The sequence below is a fragment of the Diachasmimorpha longicaudata genome, chromosome 8 (assembly GCF_034640455.1).
Source record: "Diachasmimorpha longicaudata isolate KC_UGA_2023 chromosome 8, iyDiaLong2, whole genome shotgun sequence".
Lineage (NCBI taxonomy): Eukaryota > Metazoa > Arthropoda > Insecta > Hymenoptera > Braconidae > Diachasmimorpha > Diachasmimorpha longicaudata.
The window spans coordinates 7,771,087-7,786,491 of NC_087232.1; the positions used below are offsets into that span (position 1 = coordinate 7,771,087).

The window sequence follows — 15,405 nt, forward strand, 5'->3', positions numbered from 1 at the left end:
TTCCGACAATAAGCCGAGAAAGTATACAATACTTTAAACAATCCATGCGATTTTTTTAATGGTCAAACGGTGTGAAGAAAATAAATAATGTTTTTAAACATATGTTTGTTGAAAATCTGGAAATAAACCGCCCATACAAAAATAAAATAATCCCTATTTTTCTTGCAATTTTGAGGTATTTTTGTCCCTTTTAAAATGAGACCTAACTCGTCGACCTGAGTTCAGCCGATCAGGAGATATGGACGTTTGAGGTCAGACAAAATTTCCCAAGTCTCGGAATTTCAAAGAAATTTTCATAAATTTCAATAAAAAAAAATGTGCACTGTTTTAACACGTAAGTGTCTAACTACACGAGAAAATCAATTGTCAATCGATACCCTTTCTGCAGAAATGAGTACAAATTTAGAATGCATTCCACCCGAAGAATAGAGAATGCTTCCAATGCCCCATGAATGCCGACCTCAAAAATACTTCATCATCTCCGTATTTAAACCCCCTCTGTCTAGCACACTCATGGACAGCCCTCTCAACCTCCACCGGAATTCACCTGTCGAGCGCCATCCAAGTAGCCGTGCGTCATGCTCACTAGTGAGTGCTTCTCTTACGTAGAAAGCCCAAGAACAACAGGAGTAACAAAGACCGAAAAAGCTCATACCCACATTTCTTCCTCAACCGAATGCTTGCAGTGAGAGAGGGTCAATGGCCCCCGGCCGAGAGCCCCTCCGACCTCATAACAACTCTCAAAGAGTCTCCAAAACATCTCACGAAATAGCCTCGAGTCATCGCATTCTCAATCCCCTCCTCCGCAATAAAATATAAGAAAAAAATATTAAAAATTCAATATAAACTAAATAACATAAGTAGACCAACTTTCCATATCAAAATTATTTTGTACCTCCAAATTCGAACTGGAGGCTGTCATGTAGTAATTAATTATCTGCTAGAAAGGTGAAACAAACGAGTTGAAAATTCCAGAAAATACCTTCAAGGTAATAAATGGATATTTTAGTTAATATATATATATATTCTATGCGTTACATAATGTCCACATAAATATCGAGAAACTGTGAAGTAGCATTAATGAATAACGATCTATTTCATTTTGTTGTTTCTCGTCAAACGATTAACTGAACAATTTTTTTGATTTTTTTAAATTTCAAAGGGAACTATATATTTTAATATCCCTCCCCCCTTCTCGCACACTACAATAGAACTTTCGCTTAATTTCTCGGTCCAAAGACCCCAAAATTAATCTGTCCTTTTTACCGACCCTCGGTCGACAACACAGCGTCCCCCGCCGATAACCCCCCTCCCCTTTCCAATCCAGCCGTTTTCATCGGAAAATGGTGGGGGATTGTTATTGATCCCTCACTTTGTACATTCGCATCGTCTCGTCGAGCCTCCACCACATGCACACAGGCATATACACTCGTCGCGAGAAGCCTCCGAGTGCCTCCGAACAGAACCGAAAACACGAGATCCTACGATTGGTCGTCGGCCCGGTCTCGCCGGAGAGAAATACAGAACAGAATATAACAGCACAGAAAAGATTGTCGGAACGGGGTGGTGGGTGGTGGGGTCGGCGGGAGGAAGGGTGAGGGGGGGAGGAGGAGAGGAGGTACGACGACCGTGTCGCCACCCTTGCGTTGTATTCAGTGCGTGGAAAGCGACCGGCCGGCGCGCATCGTTTGTGTGTCCTCTCCCTTGGAAACACTCGATATCTGACTGATAATTTCTGTTTATTAGGACTTTCATCGGTTAAATTGGTCAATTGATACGGACCAGGGGCGCCTCGACTGATCGAGACGGGGATTTTTTAAATTTCGTTGATTAATAAAATAAAGTTGCGTGGCACCGGGCCTTCGGCGGGCCCGGTTGCCCCTCATTCTCCTCTCCTCATCCTCACTTCCTCCCTCCCTCCCCTGAATTATCCCACGTTTCAATGAGGACAATGATGTGTTTTGATATTGTGGATGACGATTTTTAGTGACGCGATGATGCCTCGTGGTGAGACCACGAGCGTCGAGTGCAGGAGACTCCTTACTGGGGTGCCAGGAGTTTCGGTGAGAATTTTCGGAGGATTTTTCCGGATCGGAAATTGTACTGGGGTTTTATGTGTGCGGAGACGCCGCGTGGGGTGTCTGACCCTCGTGGTTCCTTTTCTACTTCAGGATAATGGATTCTACTCGGGCATCAGAACTCATAATTCAAAGATGCAACTTTCATTTGTCGAAAGTCATTTTCAAGACCGAAGAAATATATCTCAATTGAAAATTTCAAGCAGATCCTTTTTCTTCTATCAGTAAATTCTGAGAGGCGCTGAGTGACTTTGCATCATTATTTTGCGAAAAATATTCGTAGTTTAGTACAAAAAATTATATTGTCAGTAACACCGGGGGAAAAAAATATGTTACTAGAACCCATACTGCTCCACGTGTTTAAAAACCGTGCCATCAAATTTTTATTGCCAATATCTTTCGTTCGAAAATAGTGGAAAAAAATTGTTTTGAAATAGAGATATTTTTATTTCAGCATTTTTTGTTGAATATGTCAAGCGTACTGACCCGCCGTGAGACCTTGAGTCCGTAGACTTTTTCTTATGATGATATGCACGTTCTTAATTGACGTCCATCTCCCGTCGTTGCTCATGAGCGTCTCTATGATACCCGGAGACCATTGACCCCCACCCAACGGAAACCAAATTTAGCAATAATATCATTTTTTAAAAATGGGAAGCCTGTTAACACCGGCTGTCACTTATTCCTATCTTATCACTCGTCTCCGCATGCACATAAATACCCACAAACACCGGTGAAAATGAAATAAAAATTGCATGCACGGCACACACGCATACTATTTACCAACGGCATACGAGAGATTTCCGGGTTCCGTCGGACTGTTGACTATCTCACATTTCGCCTGCCTCCCCGACAGCTATTAAAATTCTATTATTCTACCAATTACTGTATTTTCGAGGTGAAAAACCACCTGGAGGCTTTTTCCCCCCAAATTTCCGCTGATTCTCGGGTGTAAATTGACGTGCAACTCACCAGGTGACTCGCAGTGGACGGGACAAGCGAAGAAAATGCCCCCGGGAAACGAGCAGATTGGATAAGTGAGGCTTATAGAGATGATAGGAACAAAAAATTTTGTGAAGAAAAAGACACACATTGTGAAATGAACCGAGTGAGAGTGAAATAAAAGAGAAAGAGAGAGAGAAAAAAGAAAAAGGAAAAGTGCTATTTTCCATAATTTACGATCATCTCGAATGGTTGAAGGGGGAAAAAACGGAAAGCGCGAGCGGCGTCGACGAAAGAGACGAAAGCCCGAGGAGACGCGTCAGAGGAACGCCAAACTGGCGTCTTTAACGCACGAGTCACGGGGGACTCGGACCCGTCGACGCACCAACGGCGGTTCACTCTCGAGTCGCGGTAGTGCAGGGATGCAGTGCGGCCTTTGCGCCGTACTCGCTGGCCTCTTCAGACGCGCCATGTGCATTGCCGGTAGCAGGCGGGGATCTGGTGAATCTTGTTATCAAGAATTAACCACTGAACAGCAAATTATGATTGATCAGAAGACATGCGAGGTGGGAGTGACAATCACTAGCGCAACCCCGGAGAGAACGGGATCGTTCACGCACAGATGTGTACAAGATGTCATTCCTGAGGTGAGATTCCATGAGCATGAGAAAAATGGGGCGACTTCAGTTATTGTTATTTCATTTGTGGCAAAAGTAAGTTTCATTAAAGAGTTTTTTATTTATTGATTTTCTTATGGATATCAGTTAATTTTACGAGGGGATTTAGATCACCTTCAGATCAGCCCTTGATCAAATCTGATGGTAGATCAAGGTCTCTTATCTAACACTCTGGATCATGTTTCGGCCTCTAGACTGAATCAGGTCCAGGGGTCGAGATTGGATCAAGTTTATGGTCCAGTCTGTAATTTTTATTGAATATTTCTCCCCGCGCAGTTTGAACGCCAGGGTTTCCCACTCACCCCTATATATAGGAGGTAATTTTCGATCTCAGTTTCGGAGATTGGAAAATTCACGTGACCGATACACTACCGCGTATCCTGATCATCTAACGACCGAGAAATCGCCACAGGGAGGGCGTCGATTACACGTGAATTAATCGAAACATACTGAACTCTTCACCGTACATCTACATTATCATCAATCATACGCTCACGCTCACCCACATAATAAACCAGGCGCATTCCTTCTCATAGACGAATAAAGGGAGTTGTCCTGCTGTGCATACAGCACCAACTGGGCAGTAAATAAATTTATTACGCTCTATCTCGTTCATGAAATTTTTTTTCCACTCTGTTCTAATTTGCAAGAAGCAAATCGTCGGTTTTATTTCCCCTCCTTCTCCTCCTCCCCCCCTCGTAAAATCCTTTTTATTTTCACAATTAATGCGCTCGAGCCTATTTCTATTTTTATTTCTATTTTCACGAATCTCGGAGGGAGAGAATGGGCCACGAGAAAGAAAATACCAATTTGCGAAACGATTAAATTGAGTTAACCAAGCGACAATTCAAGAGATTCATCGGCCCACTTGATCGTCCCACGTTCATCGATTGATAATTACCCGTTCTTTAGCACGGGTTTTATCGCTAATAATGGAGTGTCACGTGGACAAGAGAATTTCCGTTGTTGACGGAGTTGTTGACGATAAAAATCACGGAACTGTTGATCAACTCTCCCGAGTAGTTTTTCATGTCAATGAATCCAACTGGTTTTCTATTAATAAACATCTCTAATGAACTAATTGGTACGTCAGAACACACCAGGAATTCAGTGACGTTGGAGAGGGGAGGGGATTGATTTAAAATTACAATCGACGCGTGACGACATGCACTAGGCCCTGTGGTAGAAGTAACGGATAGGTCAGGCACATTGGACGTTAATACATATTCACTCGTGATATGTCGTAATGTACGCACACCTCCCGGGGGCTAAATCGCGGGAATATTTGAGAACAAGAGCTTGGGCGAGAATAGAACTTGCGATTTCACAGGGGTTCGCGTGCCGGTGCTCGGCACCTGCAGGTCGTGAGGAACTCAACAAAGTTGGAATTTTTTTTTTATTCTTGGAATATTTATGGCTTGGGGTGTGAGCGAGATTGGATGTTCAGGCACAAGTTTATCACGTGGGGGATGGAATGGGTTGGAAAATTTGTTCATTTGTCAGAAATTGCAGGGGGAGAAATGGTCGATAAAATTACCGAACTGTTCGCGAAATTTGTGAGAAAGAATTGTCGGATTTCGTGGTGTGCAAATAGTAAAATGATATGAGTTGAGTCATCTATGATTCGCGTGTTGAGCCAGATCGCCGAGTGTAATGGGAATAGCGGAATTTTTCCAATGTCATTTGTTGTGCTGCTAATTCGTTGCATAAAAAAGGTTATCATAAATGTTGTTGTATGCTCCCTACATTCAAAATATTCTCGAAAATCTGGTCAAGAGTCAACAGCAGTTTTAGCAATTGTTGCTAAATATCAGATTTATCCCTCTAATTGGATATAGCCAGCAGTCTGTAATCCACTGTCATCCCCAGGACTCACCTCAATACAATCCTCAAAGGTATCTCTCACCCATCCGACCATTACATTATGCAAACTAACTCGATACCGAGCCCAAGACACGCACCCAGCTGTGCCTCAAGCTCGAGATACCTCGGTTAACCACTGTGCATTATGTACGCAGGGCCACAGTTCGCCTTTCGCTCGATGAAAATAATGACTGTGAAAAGAAATGTAGAGAGTCACCCATTCAGGTGTACTCGTTCGTACTTAATATCCACAGATACATAATCAGGTATTCACAACTTCCCCCCGGAGCCCCCCTCCCACCTGTGACGCAATGCATCGATTAGGGTGACGTAGGGTCGTATGTAGAACTAAAAAAAAAAGTCAATTTATTGTTGACATTAAACTACTCTGTTCGAAGTTTAATTGGGTGTTTATTCAAATTATCATCTTGAAAATCGATTTGTCCTTCGGATTTCAAGATTAAGTGTCTCTTTGAAAATAATTTCTTCCGTAAAGATTTGTTTTTCATCCGAAAATGAATAGTTAATATCAAAACAAAATTGGAATCATTTTTTTGCTATTCATTCATTCAAATTCGAATATGAATTGAATTTATGAAGTGATTTTTTGATTATTAATTAATTCAAACTGCCAGAGATTTCAATCTTTTTTGAATATTTTACTGATGCTACCCATCACTTTCAAGATCATTTGTTTATTCCTCCTGGTGATGAAAGACGGTACCGACTGGTGGTTCGTCGGAGGGGGTTGAAGTTGAATATTGATACGTTATGATGGAATGCACCTCCGGTAGTCACTCTTCCCTAACAATTCTGACCACTCTGACGTCAGAGATCACACGATTCGGGTCAATCGGGTATCCCCTTCCTTTTGCACTCGTTCGCCCATTTTTGCCCCTCTCTCGATCACTCGTCGAGCGTGCATCGCGTGTCCGACGCAAGTGCGCGTGCGAGATCATCACATTGCTCTGTGAACTACAAATGGTGGCTTTAAACATCATGCTCTCTTTACTATCAATTATTATATTTCCATTACGGCGATGTTCTACATCTTTATCATCAGATTATGCACTATCAGGGGGTGTTTTATCGCAATGTTATGGATGCATTTATTAATGATAAGTGGAATGTTAGCTCCAGAAAGTCTATATTAACAGAGGAATCAACAAGTTTTTGCAATATTGAGTTGCATTTATTTTTGAATGGCGTTTCATGGATTATTCTCTGATTAATTATTCGGGGGAAATTAATGAGGAAGCACAAAATTGAGGAAAATCACCCACTTAAGTCTGAAGAAACTTGAAAATCCACAGACTTTTTTCACTTTCACTCAGCCTCCATTAATTTGAATTCAGTAATATTTGATAATCTATCCAAAGCGTTCTTATAATTTATCGATCTTATAATTCACTGCAATGTCGGCAATAAAAGTAAAATAATCACATGAGACAATAATAACTCACTTTGAAAAAAATATCCTGTTTTTCCAAAGGTCTCATTGTCATTAAAATTATTCTTCCTCGTTACCTTGGATTAAAAAAAAAAAAAGATTCCCGTGATTACAGAAGCGAAAAAAAGTTATTCCGCATTTTCCTGCAAACCAGTGAAGAGTTTTATGTGCGCGAATGAATTCAGAGGAAGATAGGTCAGGTCTAATTACCATAAAGAAACGAGGAGAGCTCAGTCTCTCCGTGGAAGTCAGTGATATAGAAATAAACTCTCCATCCATTTTCCACTAGACCAACACATTCTCGATTTCACCGAACATATTCCCTATGTGTTGTGAGTTTAAACTCCCATATGGCCGCCATGATAAAGTACAGAGCCCATGCTCATGTCGCTAGTATTCCGTATATGGGACTGAAAGAACCTTGAGGACCATGTCGGGATCGTCGAGCTGAACCAGGTCAATCGCTAGTTCGATCCGTCAAACGTGCCTCGACTGCTGACTGCTTGCTTATACTTGGCTGTCCCGATTTTCCCTAGTTTTATTTTCTCTCATCTTGGCATTAAAAGTATGAAGTTGAATGGCTTCATTAATTTCGGGGAAAATTGTAATAGTCAAGGTGGCAAGTTCGTTTCAATTAATTTCATTTACTGGCAAGCATCGCACACATACCCTCCGCCTATATATAGTAATGAGTCATTAGCAATGGTTCAATTTGATAAAAATATTTAAGATGAATTATATTACATATGAAATATATAGTAATTGGAGTAAATATCCCGCGAATGCCTGTAGCAAACAAGAAGTGAAATGAAAATTTCCCGTAAGCGATCGGTTAATTGTCGGCTCCAGGGTGCAACAGGACGAAATTAAACGCTCGCAGGAGGCGATTTTTTTCTCCTCCACATGAAACCACGATAACGCGTCTAATTACTCCAGACCAGTGACAATTAGCGCCTCTTTGCCGGACTTTTTTCAGCCCTTTAATCCTTAATCCCTCAACCTCTTTCATTCATCCCTTCCCCGTATTTTATTGCGCGTATATTGCCCACTTGTATACGCATTTCCCTTCTACTGAAAACACGCCTTTTTTTATTCACCCAGTTCTCCCTTTTTTTACCTTCGTATTTTTCTACCGCATTTTCCCGGCCGATGAAAATTTTATGATGTGCATTGAGGCAACACCGGAAGTGGCGCCTGCATCAAAGGCCTGTTAATGCATATTTTTTCATGAATAAGAGCTTTCGTTGTGAGTTATTGTATAAAAAATTATCCCACACAGAATAAAAAATTTGTAATGCAGATATTCGGCGACACGTACATCCAAAATGGGTGAATATTACATTTCGTTTTAATGAAAGTGTCGTTTATGTATACGTCCAGAAAGGCATAGAATTTTTATGAGAAAACTATGGGAAAAATTCACGGGTGAATTAAATTTATGTGCTAACACACAAAATTTTTCAAAATTGACTCACTGGAAAATTTTTTTAGAATCGAAAAAATTAAATAACGTTGATCTAGAATTTTTTCCCCACTTGCCTCTCCATGCTTCCGACTCTAAAAGTCGGAAAACACGATTTAATATTTAAAATCGCAGAATATATATTTTTACCCCGGATTATCATCTCCAATAACCGACAGAAATAATTTTAAAAAACGACGAGAACATCCACGCGTTCCGGAGTAAAAAAAAAGTGAAAAAAAAATATAAATTTGATATTTTATAACGTGTGTCAGAAAAAAAATTTATTCCGGCGCCGTCTTGTTTCCCAGAGAGTCGTTTTCCCGCTGCAAATATACTGTGTATCGCCATCACTTCAATATATTTACTTCCCTCGATACATTATCTTCTTCATTCTCCTCTTTTTTTTTATTTCTCGCACAAACTAAAAAGAAACCGAGACACGCGTGATGAGCCGATGAATACAACGTCCTCGGAGAAAATACATAACTGAATAGTCGACACTGGAGCATTCACACTCGTACACACACATACACATACACATCACCCCGATCACGCGAGAAAAAACGAGCCACCACTGAAATAGCATGACATTGTTGTACTATGTATGATATTAGTCGAATTATCGAGGGCTCGCTGTGACGTTTCACTTTGTTATGTGACATTCATCCCACGAGCATTGAATATAATATTTCCCTACTCGTGTCAATGCTTTTTTTCAGCGCAACCCCGATCGCACAGTTGCATTTTATCTCAGTTCATCCCTCAATTAAATCGCAGGAGTATATTCACTCAGTCTCTGATTAATTGACTCCAATATTTCAGAAGCAATTAATTGCCATTTTTTCATTATGACTTATCTTGAAGGACCAGAGTGTAACAGACTGGCTATTAATCATGGGTCAGCAGTCGGGGGAAGAGTGAGTGAAGAAAAACGATAGGGTCATGACGAGGGAGAAATATCGGAGCCAACAAATCCCGGGAAAGGCTCTCGTCAATGCTTATATTATTTTTTCATCGTGAATCGCAGAGTTGGGATGATTTTCCATCCTTTACATCGTAATTTTCATTCCATAAAAATTTTTGATTGACACTTTTGGAAAATATATCCAGATGTAAATATTCAATCGACCTCATCTGCAAACAAATCCCTCTTCCAACGACAGGAGTTATTCATGCAACATGAACGAGGAGATGACAGGCTTACGGAAATCCGTAAAAATCTCTGATACAATTTCAAGAGTCTTAAAATCTCCAGTGCTGATCCCCACAAATAGTACACAGGAGTCCTCTCTGATCTCTTTACGCAGGCACACGTAATATCCCCTTGGTAAACGTAGCGGGTGATGCCACCTGAGAGCTTTGCAAATAATATCGGTATGTTTTTCATTTTTACGGGTAATACGTGCATTTGAATGAGCGAATGCGCGGGGCAAAACGGTGTCTATGTAGCGACATTATCCAGATATACGGGAATATATTCTAAGAGTTGGTATAGTGGTGTCAGACGAGGAGAATGAGGGTTGCCAGTGACGTCATACCAAAGACTCGGGTCACGTACTGGAATTCAGGTCGACTCTACCCATCTCACTCTCCTTTTTTTATTTTCTCTTCTTTCATCGCTCGATTCCTCCATTTTCTCGCCTTACCTTTGTCTTTTCTCTCGCTCTCTCTCTCTTTATTCACTGCGGATTTTTTTCCTCATGACCGGAAATACTTGGGGGGTTGCAATTAGTCATACGTCTAATTGCAGAACAAAAAAAATGAGAATTACATGTTTTCCAGATACGCAGGAAAAGCTTTTTCAGCCCCAATCGAAATGGAAAAATTCAATCCCTATATTGCAGCTAATTAGATCGTCTCATCTTTAATGTGAGGTAGAATTTTCTCGCTCTTTAAATGATAATTCGATTTTAAAAAATCCAAAGGCCTCTCAGACGCTCAGCAAATAATTCACGTCTTAATTAGATTTTTTTTCTTATTAACAATTAATTTAGCTATGAGTGCTGATTTATTTCTCCCTGAATTCTGTATTTTCGGGGTTCTTGACGTGGTCTAGAGAGCATGAAGATCGATATTTAAACCATCCAGTGCAATTAAACAGCGGGAGGGTCCGGAATGAGTTGGCGTTCAACCGTTGATGCAAAAGCTTGTCGGTTAGCAGTCGAAGCCAGTACCAGGCGTAATGCTCGAGGCATCAAGTGCATACAGCTGAGAGAGTTGTAGAGATGATGTACCTCTCTGGCCCTAGCGCTCATATCGGGTAAATCAATCTAGTAGATAGTTTACCCTATCGTTCTCCGTTCATCTCATGTTTCTGAACATTTTCGAACAAATCGCTGATTAAATTGTTGATTGAGGGGTTTCGGGGTACAGGTGCGCACACAGGAATAACTACATCAGCACTTAAATTTATATTTACGGATAAAATTATTTTAATTATAAATTTTATATATAATATATAATAAATTAGGACAAAAGATCCTCCAAGAAACATCGCACTGGCTTTCTTAAAAGACCATTTTTCTTTTAATATAGGGAAATTAATTAATTCAAAAACAGAAGTATCGTGTTTTGAAAGTAGGGAAGTAGGGAAGTTCTCCCCTGTAATTTCATTCTTCGAAACCCCTCACAACTAATATGATTTATCCAGAAGTTGATTGAACCCGCCATATTCCCCTCACGAAGATGAGTTCCCAGATACGCAGTGCAATGAATCCATGTCGGACATCCGGTTAACAATAGTGTTATCTATCCCCTGCTTGTCCATTGCCCTACCAGCTGCACCAGTCGTCGATATCCGTGATACGCGTTTGGATATGAGATTATTTGACTCGCGGCTGGAACCGAGCTCGCAGCCAGGAAATTTCAAAATTTTACATGGACAGAAATTTGTAAGAAAAATTCTGGGTCTCGCACATAAAAAAAAAACGCAAAGTGGTGGTCAGGATAAGAAAATATCTAGTCCTGGCACTGGAAATTTTGTTGGCTTTGAAAGTATATTTTTTTCGGGCGTCTGGGGACATTTTCTAGACATCCCAAAAAATTTTGACAGAATGACATTCTTCTCATCTTCTCCAGACGGAAATTGGGTCTAGTATTTGATGCTGGATTTAAAAATGATTTCAATAATTACATTCTTTTTTAATTTTTTATTTTCTTCTTCCCCTCTCCCTCTTCTTCACCCGTGGCCTTCGGTCAAAGGCCCATGACATTTCGCAATGCGAATTATTGCTGTCTCGACGACAAAAGTTAATCTTAGATGAGATGTTTTTGCGGTAGCACTAACGCTTGGTGGTTATGGCCTTGTCTTAATGTACCTTGGCTACATATCATCACAATAAACCACGAAATTAAATCAACGCCTTGCCATTCCGGTTGAAAATAGACCCGACGAGATTGATGATATGATATTTATTTACGAGTCTGTCGACAAGAGCGTCGGGTTGTTTGTGAATATGTTTGCAGAGCTGTAGAAATTTTTAATTAGTGAAATTGGTTGGGAGTTAGTCGGTGTTCTGATCTTCCCTTCTTTGAGAGTTCTTCATTGTGCATCGATATCCTCGACGAGACCTCGTTACACTCTGGCCTCCGGTTCAGAACTGCCGGGGGATGAGAAAAAAATAATAATAATGGAAATAATAAAAATTGAGTGGCTTCATGCCTTTTGTAACGACACGAATGCTCTAGGAGATCATTGACCGATAGATCGGATCAGAGAGCATTGGGAGAGTGTCGTATAAAAAGAGTAGGTCACACACGTACAGCCATCTCTATGATTGGCACTTAACCCATTTGATCTAACAATACAGTATTTATATGGAAGTTTCCTCCTCCCCCCCTTTTCTTTAGTCGGTCTTTGGGGTTGTATTGTTGGTGGGCTTCGGTGGAATGGGGAATTGAGGATATTGGGCTTAATTCGAAGGGGAGCTGGTAGCTCAGGAATTGATGGGATTTGAGGTAGTGTGGATATTTCGTCTATTTCGTCGTATTTTGCACGTATGGGGATGCTTATAACATTGATTTTACGGTTTTCTGGGAAATAAATTTCACTAATTTCAAATGATATATTAACGGGATTTCAGAAGTCATTTGGGAGTCCTCCCGTCTCACGAAAAATCACTGGGGGTGGAAAAAAAATTATGTCGGGAGTTTCCAATGAAACGAAGATGAATAAAATATATATATGTATGTAGATTGAAAAATTTATTCAATCCCGAAGAATTTAATTAAATGAAGTGGAAACAATCGGGAGAGGATACATAATGATGAAAAATGTTCAAAAGTTGGAGGTGATCGATACCACCCCCTCTAGTGGCGTGACAACTTGGTATTTTCAAACGTCTCTTAAAATTATTCATCCACTGCAGATCACCTCCAACTGTTTTCATCAATTTTTCAAAAAATGAACAAATTTTTCAAGGCTTTTCTCAGATTATTCCAAATCATAATTAACTTCACTGCCGAGGGCTCTCAATGCCATTGATCGCAATAACCTCATCTCCAGATTTTACAGTCCCAGTGAAACTAGAGCACAGCGTGATTATTCCCTCGAATTGAATTGACGACAGAGAAACTGAATCAATGAATCTGAGTCAACAAAGTCAATTGAAGCAGTGGTAAGTGAAAATGATTAGGGAATAGCAGCACAACGTTTTATACTCAAGATCAGAGGATTCATGCATATCCATGAGTTTAAAATGTGACACCAGGATACCTGGTTTCATGGCGTATTACCCGAGGATTTTCGCCATGTAAATAGGATAGGAGGTGAAACATTTATCTCTCAAGTATCAATTATGCTGTTAAGCAGCGGATATGCATTAGTGACGATAGGCATGATACCTATGCACGACTAATGCCTTCCCTCTTTGAATTACATTGCCAACTCCCTCAACTCTTTCAACTCATTCGACATTCTCTCAAGTGGCAATTATACCTGAGGTAATAAATCAGTTTGTCCTGGTCGATTCTGCACACATGAGTGTAACAATGTCATGTACAGATGATTTAATGCACGTCACCATATTTTTTATTTCTCGCGATTTTTCATTTATTTTTTCACTCACATTGGGGAGGCTTGCCAACCGTCAGCGCATTCAGGACAATATCTACATGTAGAAGTTAATTAATTAAGCGGCATCGAATATTTTTTTGAGCTTCGATAATAAATGAGGAATTCGACCAGTAATATAAACAAATATTTAAGATATGCACGAATGCCTGGAATTATTTGCCCTTCAAATGAATTTTCAATTATAAAATAATTTGTATAGAAATGAATCGAACAATAATTTATTTTTTATACAAATTCACTAATCCTGCGTGTTTTCGTCTCCATTGAAAATTCCTTCTCTTCTTCGCCTTCTCCAGTAGAAGAATGCCAACTCAACCCTACAAATTCAATATCCTGAAGAACATGCGATTGTTTCCGCGTTCCTTAAACTCCCTCTGAGGGATTCCTGACAAAGAGATAGGATATTTTAATTAAATTTATTTATTGGAATGTTGAACAAAAAAGGGAAAATGCTGGAATAGAAAACATGGTTCTCGGTTCGATAAAAAAAAACTACCCGAAGGATTGGACTCATCTTGGGTTCAACCGGATCTTCGATTAGAAGAGAATGCCTTCGTGATTTATTTTTAATGCAAATCCGCTGATTAAATAAAGGATGTGTTAGTAGTAAGAGGATTACATTATCTCACCCGGCAATCCATTAATTGTCTCCCCTCGTTCTATATACATCCCTCCCGGTACCAAGAGCCTACACTACCGTGATTGGGCTTTTTTTTAATTCATATGAAAAGCAGGAAACTTGACGTGAATACGATGATGATATATGTTGCTGGAGGGAGAAAAGAAACAAAAGGATTGCAATTAAATTTCCAGTGATTGCAGGAAATCCGAGGCGAAAATCAAGCTCAAATGGTTTTCATCTCGCTGCAATTAGCTGAACCTCATTTGCAGAGATGGAAAAGCATCTCCAGTTACGAGGGACACGGAGGAAATGGCGGGAGTGGGTTTGAATGGATCAATGAAAAAGTCGTTGGGGGTGAATTAGAATTAAAAGAATCGAGTATAATTGATTCACGATAATGTGAGAAGGTCGACGTTCGTATGTCTAATTCATTAAAAAAACGAACAAAAACACATCTTATTCTCTTTTAATAATTATTTCTTGAATAATTATTCCGCGTGAAATTAATCCTTTGTTCCCTTTTTATTGTTCCAGACATCGAGTGCAGAAATCGCTGTTGATAGCCCAGAGGAGAATGCACTGTTCGCCCGAATTTCTGGTGAGTGCCTTTTAATGTCCCCAAATAAAATACCCGATCACCGCGAATAAAGAATCCCCAGAGTCCATCAACTCGCTCGGAAAAAAAAATGCCGCGTAAACAAGAGAGAAAAAAAAGTAATAATCGCTTCCGCGATTTAACCCTCCGCAGTTGCACAGCATCAAAATGCTTTCATGGCTACGTGTACAGAAGTAAAATCAATACAGAATGTGGTTTCAATTCAATATATAGTTTCCCCAGAAGTGCATTCAACCTACAATGGGAAAAATGATAGAAAATGCGAAAAAAAGAGCATAAAAGTCCTTTCAATATGTGAATCACGTAAAAATAAAATGAAAATACGTCTGCCAACGATTCTCCCGACTATCAGCTGGCAATTGTAGACCGACGGTCTCTGATGTAGATAAAAATTTATCAGGACCATCGGGTAGTATCGATTACTCGTAGAAGTGAATTTTAAAAACCGCCATTAATTTATAAATGCACGGTGGTTATTTTTTTATCTGTTATTTCCACGAAAATGCGGTGTCAATATTATTTTTCATCGGAAAAATGGAATTTTTATTCGTCGGTGGAAAGAGATAGGGTAATTGTGAGTGAACTCGTGTATGATTGTTTCCCTCTCTGGTAATTATC

At 40.0% G+C, this 15,405-nt stretch overlaps 1 protein-coding gene across 7 annotated transcripts in view; it reads left to right on the top strand.

The window, feature by feature from the left end:
• Positions 1-15,405, top strand: part of LOC135165656 (uncharacterized) — a 36,319-nt gene that overhangs the window by 12,219 nt on the left and 8,695 nt on the right. The window contains exons 1-3 of one of the 7 annotated variants that reach the window (XM_064127147.1): positions 1,646-2,063; positions 2,878-3,733; positions 14,706-14,769. In XM_064127147.1, coding sequence (XP_063983217.1) covers positions 3,269-3,733; positions 14,706-14,769 — 529 coding nt within the window. In that variant the 5' untranslated portion in view covers positions 1,646-2,063; positions 2,878-3,268. Of the gene's footprint in view, positions 1-1,645; positions 2,064-2,086; positions 3,734-14,705; positions 14,770-15,405 lie in introns of those variants that run through there. The other 6 variants (XM_064127148.1, XM_064127146.1, XM_064127152.1 and 3 more) reach the window with 6 other exon arrangements.